Source organism: Scomber scombrus, chromosome 13 (assembly GCF_963691925.1).
Source record: "Scomber scombrus chromosome 13, fScoSco1.1, whole genome shotgun sequence".
Classification (NCBI taxonomy): Eukaryota; Metazoa; Chordata; class Actinopteri; order Scombriformes; family Scombridae; genus Scomber; species Scomber scombrus.
In genome coordinates this window covers 18,030,134-18,043,088 of record NC_084982.1, presented here as the reverse complement: position 1 = coordinate 18,043,088, position 12,955 = coordinate 18,030,134, and the positions used below count along the sequence as shown (strand labels likewise).

Sequence of the window (12,955 nt, the reverse complement as noted above, 5' to 3'; positions counted from 1 at the left end):
GAAGTAGTGAACTGAACTGAATTTGAGGAATTCTTATCACATGTGGGCACCATGTGTGATTGTGTGTGTACTTAGAGTGTATGTTATGTGTGTGTAGTGATGCAAAGAAAGCCACATAACAGGCAGGTGACAGTGACCTCTCCCTGCTGTGCGTGTGTCTGCTTGCCAGGTTGGCGCAGGTTCTGGGTGTCAGTGAGAGCCAAGGTGACAGTGAGGGCCAGAGGCTTCAACTCAGAGACTAGAGGACAAGGCTGGGGTGGCCTGGCACTGAGTGTTTGTCCTGGCAGTAGTGGCCAGAGGTTATGATGCCACCTGTGACCCCAAAGCCTGACAGCATGACAACAGTTACCAACCAATAAGGCCAACATGTTGGTAGTGGGTGGTGAGTTCCTAATTCTACCAGCTCCTCATAACCTTTGTCATTTTTGAAGGATTGTCTACTTCCAGAGCCATTAGAGAGATATTTCAGCAGCATTCATAATGTAACACTAACAATTGAAAAGATGAACAGAGACAGATGGTTTGCATTTTTAGAATTGTAAAATTTCAGATTTAAAAACATCAATCTTTGACACCACCTAGACCCTTTTGCACAAACCAACTGTTGTGGCATTTTCAAAATCACTCAATAGAAACATAATTATTTTTGCTTGCTTCAACTGAAAATCACTTGGCTTACTCTTCACCCTTAAAAGCCACTGGCATTTCAGCTGTTTAGAAATACAAGGGGTGGCCACAAAAACTGACAAACCTTTACAAAATGCTGCATCCTATACAAAAGTTCTGCAGGACCAGCATACTTTTTTTTAATTGCTTTTAATGTTTGATATTCGTGGAGACTGAGATGATGATTTAATGCATTGTTTTTTGGAGCTTTAGTTTATGCAGGGTTATGATGGATTTCCAATACTTTAAACCAATCTACATGACCATTCTTCTGTTATTTCTGTGTATGCATGGAAAGTACTGCATATATGATAAATTAACCACAATCATTTCAAAGTACATTCATGACTGATAATTTGATATTTTCTTTCATTTATCAGTGGTATCTTAAGTATTATAAGCATTTTTAAAGAGTTTAATATTTCAGATATTCAATTCATATCATGATATCATTTTGTAAATATCTTATGTCCAAATTATTGATTTAAAGCTAATTGTAATTACAAACTACACCACAAAATAAGTTGGTCAAGGTTTTGTTTTATGCATTTGAAGAATGCATTCGCTGAATTAATTTTGACTACATCTACCATATCATGATATATATTGATATTTCTTATTAAAGATCCAATATGTAATATATTTTCTGTACTAACTCATATGTTATGACAGATTAAGCAAACATGCTGAATTGAAATACTGGCTTTTCCAACTTTAATACTATAGCTTGTATAATCTCCTTTGAAATTTCCATACTAGTTCAGAAAGATTGTTTTTGTTTTGACCTGTGTGATTCTGCCTACTGCCCATTCAACCTGATGGTGATGCTGGCACAAAATTTTAACACATTACATGCCACCACCACGTAATGCGATGTTACGAGGTCGTGGTCATTTCAAGTATTTTTGTGAGATAAGGTTGATGCCCATTTCGATACCACAGGTTGCCAGATATGAAAAATTGGCACACAAACACAGTGTGCTGCAGCCATGGAAGCAAGCAAACTAACCAACAAACTAGCTCGATCAACTGAGACAGAATTCACCAAACCTAAAAACAAGTGAGCTTTGAGTATGGGGAGCAAGGGCAGAGGGAGACAACTCTCTCCAATATTTTGAATTTGGACTACAGTACTAATTTTAAATGCTTGCTGTCAGTGTTACATATTTCTCCTTTAATGCTGTGATATTGATCAACGTTATCCAGTCCTAGTGCACTCTATGTGCACTAGGACTATATGTGTATGTGTGTGTGTGTGTGTGTACACTGCTGGAAAACCCTGTACAGTTAATTCTGTTAGTGTTTCATTTATGGATAGAGCATCTGAAATTGACATTTAGAGGAGAGAGAGAGACTGTGGCAGGTCTCCTCACTGCGGTTGTTGTTTTGCACACAGCAGCAGTTTGGCTATTAAATGTGTGCACCATGTTGCAGTGTCACGGCTACCGCAGCAAACTGCATCCAGTTGGTCAATGTCCACTGGATAAGTGTGTCTCCGCTATTGTCAGTGAACTGGTGAGGTTCACACTGTGTGATTTTCACTTGGAAATATATATTAATGTCTTTATCTACTCATGTGACATATCTCAGTTAATCACATTTTTAGATAACTATAATGTTTCATTTGTGAGGGTTTGTGTTCTTATTAAAGGCTATTCACACCACTGTACAGATAGGGGCAATAGAATTATAGTGTATTAAACTTAAAATATATTCTTTTTTCTGCTTATATCGTTCTCACTGGGGTGCAGTGAAAAGATAAAGTGCTCATGTGCATGCTCAACAGACTGAGAAACATTTTTTAATGCATTACTGATGCCAGACAATAAGAAATAATAACTTCTCAAACTCGTTCAGTGGACATCGGACAAAGGCAGTCTTCTAACTGCTTCTCCCATGTTCCATAATGTCAAATATTTGTCCACACAGTCTACATTTTGCATGGTGTTTGCAAAGCTTTTTATATACACTCACTGAGCACTTTATTTAGAACACCTGTGCACCTGCTTATTCATGCAATCATCCAATCAGCCAATCATGTGGCAGCAGTGCAATGCACAATCATCATGATGCAGATACAGGTCAAGAGCTTTAATGTTCACATTAAACGTCAGAATGGGGAACAAATTTGATGTCAGTAACTTTGACTGTAACATCATTGTTGTTGCCAGATGGGCTGATTAGAGTATTTCTGAAAAATACTTATCTCCTGGGATTTTTATGTGCTCTCTAGAATTTACTCAGAATGGTGTGAAAAACAAAAAACATCAGCATCAGCATTTCTGTGGACGGAAACGCCTTGTTGATGAGAGAGGTCAAAGGAATGGCCAGAATGATTCAACCTTACAGAAACTCAGATATCTGCTCTTTACAACTGTGTTGAGCAGAAAAGCATCTCAGTATGCACAAGTTGTTGATCTTTTAGGCGAATGGGCAACAAGAGCAGAAGACCACAGGGGCTTCCACTTCTATCAGCCAAGATCAGAAATCTGAGGCTGCAGTGGCTGCAGTGGGCAAACATTCCCCAAAACTGGACTGTTGAAGATGAGAAAAACTGGTACACAGATGGTAGGGTCAGAATTTGGCGCCTACAGCATGAATCCATGGACCTAACCTGCCTTGTATCAACAGTCCAGGCTAGGTTGTGGTGGTGTGATGATGTGGGAATATTTTCTTGGCACACTTTGGGCCCCTCAACACCAATCAATCATCATTTGAATGCCACAGCTAATCTGAATATTGATGTTGATCATGTGCATGAGTTTATGGCCCATTTACCCATCTCCTAATGGCTACTTCCAGCATGTCACAAAGCAAAAGTTATCTCAAACTGGTTTCATGAACATGACAATGAGTTTAGTGGACTTAAATAGCCTCTCCAGTCACCAGTTTTGAATTAATTAGAGCGCAGTTGGAGATCCGCAGCATAAATGCGCAGCTGAAAAATCTGCCGAAGTTATTTTATGCAATAATGTCAGCATAGACCAGAATCTCAAACTTATGTTTCCAATATCTTGTAGAATCTATGCCATGAAGAACTGAGGCTGTTTTAGGAGAAAAGAGAGACCCTAATTGGTATTAGTATGGTGTTCGTAATAAAGTGCTTAGTGGGTGTACACTGTCCATGTGGACATCCCCCCAGGAAAGATAACATGCTACGGAACTGAACCATTAAAACAGTAAAATATTTATAAATCTATTTTCCAAAAGATTTTGGGCTGAAATGTTTTCCTGCAATGTTTCCAGGCCTTCAAAGCACAATTTTCAGATTTTATGGCTTGTACAGGTTTTTTATGACCATATAAACTCTGTTCACTATGTTGCTGCAATTGATTATATTATATTGTAAAGTGTTTAGTACCCCAGAGCTCTACCTACATTTGACCATAACCATGTACACGTCAATGGTGCAGATGGGTGGCTGAGGAAGACGCTCCCCTTTCTCTAGCAAGTCTGGGATATCTCGGGTGGAAATCCCGTCGTATGGCTTCCCTCCAAAGGTCATCAGCTCCCAGATGGTTACCCCTAAAGAAAAGAGGGAAGAGAGAAGAAAGGAGAGGGGATGATGACAATTTAAGAGAACAAAAGAGGAAACGTGTTCATAGAGGAAGGAGCAAGGACAGAATAAGATAAATAGAATCAAGATGAAAGGAAATGAGTGTAAAGTGAGTAAAGATGAGTTTGGAAGATTAAAGAGTTGAGTAGAGAGTTTTTCATCAGGAGACGAGACAAGTGAAGACATCGAAACAAAGTGGAAGATTTGAAAGAGGAAAACAGAAAATGAACCAGGGCAAGTGAAAAAGAATAAAAGTGAAGATAGAAAGAAGAGAAAAAAAGGAGAAGTGACATATGAGAGAAGCAAAGATGTGAGAGATGAAACGATCAGAAGGTAGGATAGGATGGAGGGACAGAAGAGTACAGAAGCAAAGGAAAAGAGGATGCAGCAAAACAGTAGTTAAGGAAAAGAGGGCAAGATGAGAGTAAAGAGATAATAGAAGATGAGTAGAAGAGAGGAAGCAATCAGTGTCTTGAAAGTCATCAGTCATTCTTCAACTGCTAGCACCCTTCAGCCTTAATCATGTTAGTGTTAATGAGCTAATGAGTGGCAAGTGGAGTTAATGCACATTATAAGATGGATATATAATAGCCCTCGGCCATAGACGACCACTAGGGAAGGACGCATCAAACCATATGATACTTTTAATCAAACACACATTATTCTCTTTGATATGACACGTTTTTAAGAGTCATCGATAGAAGGGGAATTGTTATTTGAACTATAGTAATAAAAATCTCATTAGGCTGAGGAGTATTAGTGGACAATGGTCTCCAGATCTAAATCTTGCTGACATACTGATGCCTGTGAAGACTGATTTAAGTATAACAGGAGATAAAGAAGTAGATCACACAGTCTGCATTTTACAGTGATTGTGACGGCCACATGTTCCAGCAGTTATAGGAGTACTGGAAATCATCAGTCGGCTCTCATTTGTCAGCACTGCAACGGTGGCAAAACTCTTCCGTGGCTCGATACATTTTCTGCCGGTTCAGCAAGTAGTCTCGAGTTCACTCTACACGCCATGTGCAAAATATCCATTCCCAAGATTAAGTTGCATCAATGATTACTCAATCTACAGCATTCCTATATTCGTTTTAAATCTCTTTCCTTGTTTTTCTGCCTACATCTAAACGATTCTGACCAATATGGATTTTTTTTGGTGGTTTCTGGCATGATCATTGCCCTCCTCTGCCTCTGGACGATTGTCCTTCCTGATACTTCGAAGACTCATGTGGTCACTAATCTCAGTCCAGGCGCCTTTCTTGTCTAACCCCACAGAAGTGGAATAAACTCCACACTGACATCAGGATGTGTTAGGATAGGAGTTGCTGCCCTTATTCTGACAACAGTACATCAACACGTGTCACTTTGAAAAATAACTTAGGAAAGTCAATTTCTTTATAGGGCACATTTAAAAACAACCAAATAGCTTTGCTGGGTCATTAGAAAAATAAAGTGAAATGATTAAAATAAAAATATAAACGACTGTAACAAAACTGTGATGAAATCTAACCAATTATATAGTTGTATTAATAATTTAGGGCACTCATACGCAGTTGTAAATCTTGAGATGGGAATTAATAGTGATGATAGATGAAGACATGGAAAATGCTCAGTCACCTTCAGACTTGGACTGGAAATGCTGAATAGTAATGAGTAATTGATCAGAGACTATGAGAGCACTGGACAAACAGTATGCTAGTACCGGCCCATTTAGTGCTTCAAAATAAATAAATAAAATAAATTCACACATTGACAGGGATCAATATGTAAAGAGATAAAAGCATATACGACAGTCTCCACATCTCCAAATAGAGAGAAAGTATGATTTTCACAATAGACCTTATGTAGAAAAGCTGTTACTAACAAGAGTTTGTTTGTGAAATTGTAAAGGCCATGGCAAATGGTTACACCCAGTGCACTTTGCAGGACCAGTGATGAGGACCTCAGTCTTATACGATAAAGCTGGAAAACATTTTTGGACATCTAGATTTTGACATCCATTTAAGCACTTATCAAGAAGGTTTGCTCTTACATTTTTTGACATCTTACTCTTGCTCCTGTGGAGACTAAATACACTTTCAGTCACTTTGCACATACGTTTCTGCTAAATGAATCTCATGTCAGTTTGAAAGGAAAATCACTGAAGGAATATATTGCACTGTCTGGTATACAGAAAATATTGGGCTCATAATGATTTTGTCCTCTGCAAATTCCCCAAAATGAAAATTTGAAGCTTACCGTAACTCCAAACGTCACTCTGATGAGTAAACTTCCTGTAATGAATACATTCCAGGGCCATCCATTTGATAGGCATCTGTCAAGTAAACATAGCATGTCAGTATTATATATGTACAACATCCACTTGACCATGATCTCCTTTGCATATATTTCTTTAAGTAAAATTGATAGTGAACTGTCAAGAGAGGAATGTCATGACAACTCATGCATACATACACACAAGCTCCATCTGTATTAGATTACAGTGGGGCAAGTGGCAGGCCAGTCTGGGATGCATTTTTAACACTGTGATTAGATTTTGAGGCCAATTCTATTGATTACAGTGATGGCGGTTGAGAGGAGTGGGATGTCGAAGGTGTCTGTCTTTCATTCAGTGGAGGGGATAATACCAGAATGTTCAGCACTCACATAAAACATGATGGACAGACTGGAAACGGGGGTGGTTTGAGACAGGATGAAATAGTGTTTCATGAGAGGAAAGAGTTTGAAAACAAAATACAAAAGAGGCAAAGGATGAACAAAGATTAGAAAAGGCCAGAAGCCCACAGAAAGAGACCCCAAAGGATGGATTTGTTTACTACATTTGTACACTTTTGAGATCTCCATTCCCCAAAAGTAAATAAAACGGTCCAGTAGAGCAGAATAGTATCTCACTGACTCCACGAAAACTGTCCTTTTGTGATGGGCTAAGTTCCTCCCTCAGGATATAAAACCCAAATTAATGTTAATGTCTACTGTTGTCTTTAAAGCATGTCAGCGCAGGCTGAGCTGATCATATAGTACATGTTAGAACAGCGCAGTTTTGCAGTCACAATACCACCAAAACTACTAGTAATTCCACTAATAATGCTGATTTAATACTAGCAGTGCAGCTACAAATGGTGCAATTGCCACTAGATACACAAATATTCCTACTTACAGAAATTAATTCATAAATTAAAGACAAAATAATGAAACGTATTTCACATAAAACATTGTATTCATAGTATTTAATCGTATAATTCAAATAAAAATTCTATTTGAGCTTACAATCTTTTTTTTCTAAATGTATCAATTCAGAATTTATTATAATTAGCCATTCAAAATGTTTCGATATTTCCCAGGAGCTCTTTCTGGGCTCCATAATCATGCAAAGTACAGCAATGTAAAGGCTTAAAATTTCAGTGTAAACAAACAAAATAACAAATTACAACTGTCAAGTGAGTCAATGACTTACCTTGCCTCCATCTGCATTATATTCCTTCTCATTAACATCCAGCAGGCGAGCCAAGCCAAAGTCAGTGATCTTGATATGGTTGGGAGATTTCACCAGGACATTTCGGGCTGCCAGATCCCTGTGGACCAGCCTGCGTTCCTCCAGATACATCATCCCCTGCAACATGCATACACACACACACACACACACACACACACACACACACACACACACACACACACACACACACACACACACACACACACACACACACACACACACACACACACACACACACACACACACACACACACACACACACACACACACGTTCTATTGCGGTCATTTATATACAATACTTGTATCTTCAGGCATGAGTGTGCCCTGGTATACTGCACAAACACGCACATGCAAGCTTGATTTCTGTTCAACATCACCATCTGTCTTCATCATCATCATCACTACCATCATCAAGACCCCATTAGAATTTTTATAATTATTTGTGTCATCATCATTACCACCACATTGTTATTTTTATGGTTGTAATTCTCATCAATCAACAACTAGACTGTGCAGAAAGCCTTCTTTATTGCTAAATGCTTGGTGATGCAATAACAACAGCATTCATAAGCATTAACCCAGAGGCAGTTTTTCAATTAAAAAACGGGACCCATAGGAGAGAGATATGTTGGAGTAAAACATTTAATTCAGTACATTTATTGAACAATTAAGAAACCACCTAACTGCTCCTTCTCTCTGTCCTTACTTTAATTAATAATGATTATCTACCTTGAAAAGAGGCAAAGACATTTTTTCCCTGACATTCTCAGATGTGTAGATTAATTTTCTAGATTAATTTAATTCATTCCTAGGGGATAGTAGCCCCTTTTTTCAATAAAAAGAGTAGCTCCACCCCAAACCCTTTTGAGACATTGAACATGCACACTTCAATAACGTCTTTTCTTTGTTTTAAAACAAATAAAAACAGTATATTCTACCAGCAGCATCAACCTAAAACTGTCTGCATCCACCTTCAAAGAACCAACTATCAATTATGACATGTAATCCCAGACCCACACTCACACATATACACTCATATTGTAGAAATAAAGTAGGCATCAAACTTTGCATCACCACAAAAACTAATTGGATAGGCTAGTTTGACACAAAATGCCAATAATGCCCTAAAGCTATGAAAAACAGCTTTGTATAGTTGTGTAAAAGCTTTGTAGTTGCTGCATCTTGTGCTTGACATCTAGAGTTTACACTGCACATTAGAGCAAGAGTGGACCTAAAGAGAAAGAAAGATAGTACCTGAAGGGAAAGAATAATCTGGAAAGAAAAAAAAAAAACAACAATTTCAAATTGGATGAGCAATAACAGAAGCCACTTTGTTTGAAGTGGCGAGAGGACAGAAAAACGAGGCCTTATTTGAAACCATAACAAATTGGATTTAGTTGGAATGGGCTGAAATGAAAGGAGGAGTGGATGGAGGAGGAGAGAGGAGGAGGGGTGAAAGTAGGTAGGGGTTGAGTGGTGGCAGCCTAAGAGGTGAGATTACATTGGTAAGGCTGCCTCATTTGGCTCCCTCCTAGGAGAGAGCGCAGTGTTTTAGCACACACCTGCACATTTACACACATACCTGCAAACATGCAGCTCAGATGGAGATACACCTCCATTTATGTGTATGTGTGTGGGGGAGGGACATAACTTGACAGAGGAACTGAGACAAGACCGTACATGTTGAGCTTTAGAAGAGATTTAAAAAAGCAGAGTAAGAAAACTGTTTTTATTGGATGTCATTATGTGACCCAAGTGAAATAATGATGACAACAACACATACACATACAGTTCCTGCTGTTACATTAAAAATATCCACTTATATAATTCATATATCAATGCACAGCCATGTCTCATAGAGACCCCCCCTAGCTTTTAGCAATGTCCTAACCTGATGGTCAATTTCATTAAACTTCATTATTCTGTTTCATACAGTTCGGGAGTCTTGCCTGCTGGGATGAATGGATAAAGATCTTGTTGAAGGTCACCACAAACTAGAAACTAAATGGTGGAGCCATTAATTTGTTGTGATTTTACTGACAGCAAAGTAAAGGTAATCAGTACTTCAAAGACTGTATAATAAAAATGACTTTTTTCAACTATAATGCAACAATTAGTACGAGTTGATTGACAAAACATTTTGTGATAAATGAACATGATAGCTTATGTATTTCTTAAATTTGAGGAATACATCCCTATATGTGGTCTAAGAGCAGGGAAACATAGCAAATAGTGTATAAAGTAGTTCATGACCTCAACTGCTGATAAATTAATCTCCTCGGAACAGGACATCAACATACAGCCAGGCTAGAGGCTTTGTGAGGCTGGACTAAGGCAAAGCAGTGATTTAAGTTAAATTTGTGGTGCTAGATGAGAAGTTAAGGTTGTCATCCAAGTTATCACAGTTTATCCTGCAGGGGAGTATGAATGTTATATAGTTATCCATTGTTGTTGGATCTGTAGTTTGGAACATTTCACTAAAAAACACAAATGTGAATCTCATGGTGGTGCTAGAGAAAACATCAGGGGATCAAAAAAGTCAGTAGGATTAATTCTCTGGAGACAGTGAACGTCTGTACAAAATGTTATGGCTCTTCATCCAACAGCTGTTGAGATAATTCAGTCTGGATCACAGTGGTGGACTAACAGACCAGTCCGACATAGCCAAGCCTTGATCCTGCCCACTAGCATGGCTAAAAATAGCTGATGCCAGTGTTTTTGGCAGTAAAAATGATGCTGGGTGTGCTACTGGTGTTCAAAGTAAAGGGAAAATACATGTTAGGACAAGTGACACTGATGTAGACCAACAGTTTGTTCATAAATATCAAAACACATTGAGATTTTAGCGTTTCTTGATCTCGCCAGTGTTTTGTCCTCTTCCTGCATGCATGCACTGCACAGTCTCAAACTGTGCAATTGAAAGGGATAAAGGTTGGGATTTAAGGTATCCTATGCTGCCCATCCCATAAGGCTTACACATAATCAAGTGAATGTGTGTGTATGCCAGGTACATGCCAGGTTTCTGACAGATTCATATTTGTACATAAATCGCACCCGGTAATCTCCTCAATTTTCAAGACAATTAAGCAGTGGAGGGAGAATAGATGGCTTGGCAACCCGTGAATTTTAATTTGCCAGCACAATGCGATGGAGAGGGGGAGGTGTTGGAAGTGTGCAGAGTGGGAAGTGGCTGCAGACGTGTGTTAGGAACTAACTTTTTTTTCTCCTTTTTCTACTCGGCTGCTCTCATTTACTGCCTTCCCATGTGGATATGATGAGAACAACTCACGGCCAGAGGTTTGTAATTGCAGCAAACTTGGATGCGACAGCCAGGAAGATGCCAGTTGTGGAAGCATTATTTCAGGTAAGCCTGCCACCAGAGAAAATCCACAGGCTTCAGACAGATTTGTTATGATCGCACCTCCAGACGAGACCTATTTTCCAATCCGTGGGGATCAGGCCTATGCCCTAAACCCTGCACACACATATTTCATATGGAAAAGCAAGCTAAGGTAAAAATGTCAATGAAGTTGGAATATAAAGGCATTGAATCATCCAGATTCATAAACCAAGGTACAAAGTTTTCTTTTTTGTGACAGTGCTACATTTTCACATGGCTTCATGAAAATAATTTTGCACACAGAGACCAAGGTTCACTCAATGTTATATTTTCATTTTTCAAATGTCTCTATGTAAAGTCCACTGTCCATCTTTCTGACTACCTTTTAATGGCTGCAGTGAGAGCAGAAAGTTACTACATTTATGCATAATGACTGTATGTTTGTTAAAAGTAATAGAGGTACATTAGAAAATAAAATCTATTTTACAGGTGGTATGCAAGTTATACAGGTCTAAATGCAAAGTCCTTAACTGCCTTCTCACTTGTCTAGATAATTACTGTCCTCCCTGAAAATATTTTGACCTCCTGTCATGGTTATTTATGCTTATTTCACTGAGTCATGTGAACAAAACCTGAGTGGACGACATTGTACACAGATGTGTTTTGCAAAGACAGATATGGCGTCAAGTGGCAAAGGGCTGGAGATTAAATCAATAGGAGGAGAGAGTGGAGAGGTGGTGCCCATTTTTCAACAGCTGGCACTTCCATTGTTATGTATTCTGGCAAGATAGACACACACACAGACACACACAGACACACACACACACACACACACACACACACACACACACACACACACACACACACACACACACACACACATAGAGAAAGCTGTCAACACTCACAGGAAGCACACACACATACATACACACTCACAGAAATCTATAATCAAGTGATTCATCCTGATGGAATGTTATTCATGAGGAAACACTTTTAATGAGATTGAACATCCTACAGAGGCTATATAAATCTTGTGTATGTCTTGTGTGTGTGTGTGTGTGTGTGTGTGTGTGTGTGTGCGTGTGCACGTGTGCGTGTGTGTGTGTGTTTTCTGGTAGGGGTTCAGGTAGGGGTGATTCGTCTTAGTGGGGATTTGTGTTCATAGTGATACTAGAGGAATTTATTCTTAGGTCTCACTGCAAGCCACCATAAATAGTGTGTTTTAATTTAATAACCATCCATATTTGTTTTGTTGGTGTGTTTTATGTTGTTGTTTTTTTGTTTGTTTGTTTTTTAATGGAAACCAGCTTCCACAAAGCTGATCTTGATCTCCTCAATTTCTGTTCAGTTTAAAATGTTTCCAAATAGAATAAAAACACACATTTCACTATAAGTACACTTGCTCCAATAGACAAAGTGCACATAGAGTTTGTTGAACCTCCTACCTGGAATACCCCCCAGATAACTATCTTGACATATTATTTACTCTCTAATGGTTGCTTCCATGTTTCAGTAGATTTCTAAATACTCAAGACACTGCTTAGATTTCTACAATTATGTATGGTAATCCACAATATGCAATTTGGCAACCATATTTGGTTCAGCTCTTTGCGCAGTGTTCACCACCCAGTAACACAACTTGTGATTGGGCAAGAGAAGGTTAACATGAAAGCCTCCAAAATAACACATTGGTTCCTTGATAGATTGTCAAACCCCTGAATGGATTATAAGAACAAATGGCTTGTTTTAACAGCGCAGGACAGGAAAGATTTTAAAATAAGTTTCTAGCTTGTAGCATGGTCAGAGATAATCTAAAAATAGTAACTAGAGTACTTTTATGTTGTATATGACATTGTTACACTTAATCAAAATAGTCATGTTTTGTTTTAGTTGT

At 38.6% G+C, this 12,955-nt stretch overlaps 1 protein-coding gene across 2 annotated transcripts in view; it reads right to left on the bottom strand.

Annotated features, from left to right (window-relative positions):
- erbb4b (erb-b2 receptor tyrosine kinase 4b) overlaps positions 1-12,955 on the bottom strand; it is a 337,205-nt gene that overhangs the window by 15,642 nt on the left and 308,608 nt on the right. For both annotated transcript variants that reach the window (XM_062431155.1, XM_062431156.1), the window contains exons 21-23: positions 7,683-7,838; positions 6,467-6,542; positions 4,045-4,191 (exon numbers count right to left, since the gene is read on the bottom strand). In XM_062431155.1, the coding sequence (XP_062287139.1) occupies positions 4,045-4,191; positions 6,467-6,542; positions 7,683-7,838 (379 nt within the window). The remainder of the gene's footprint in view (positions 1-4,044; positions 4,192-6,466; positions 6,543-7,682; positions 7,839-12,955) is intronic.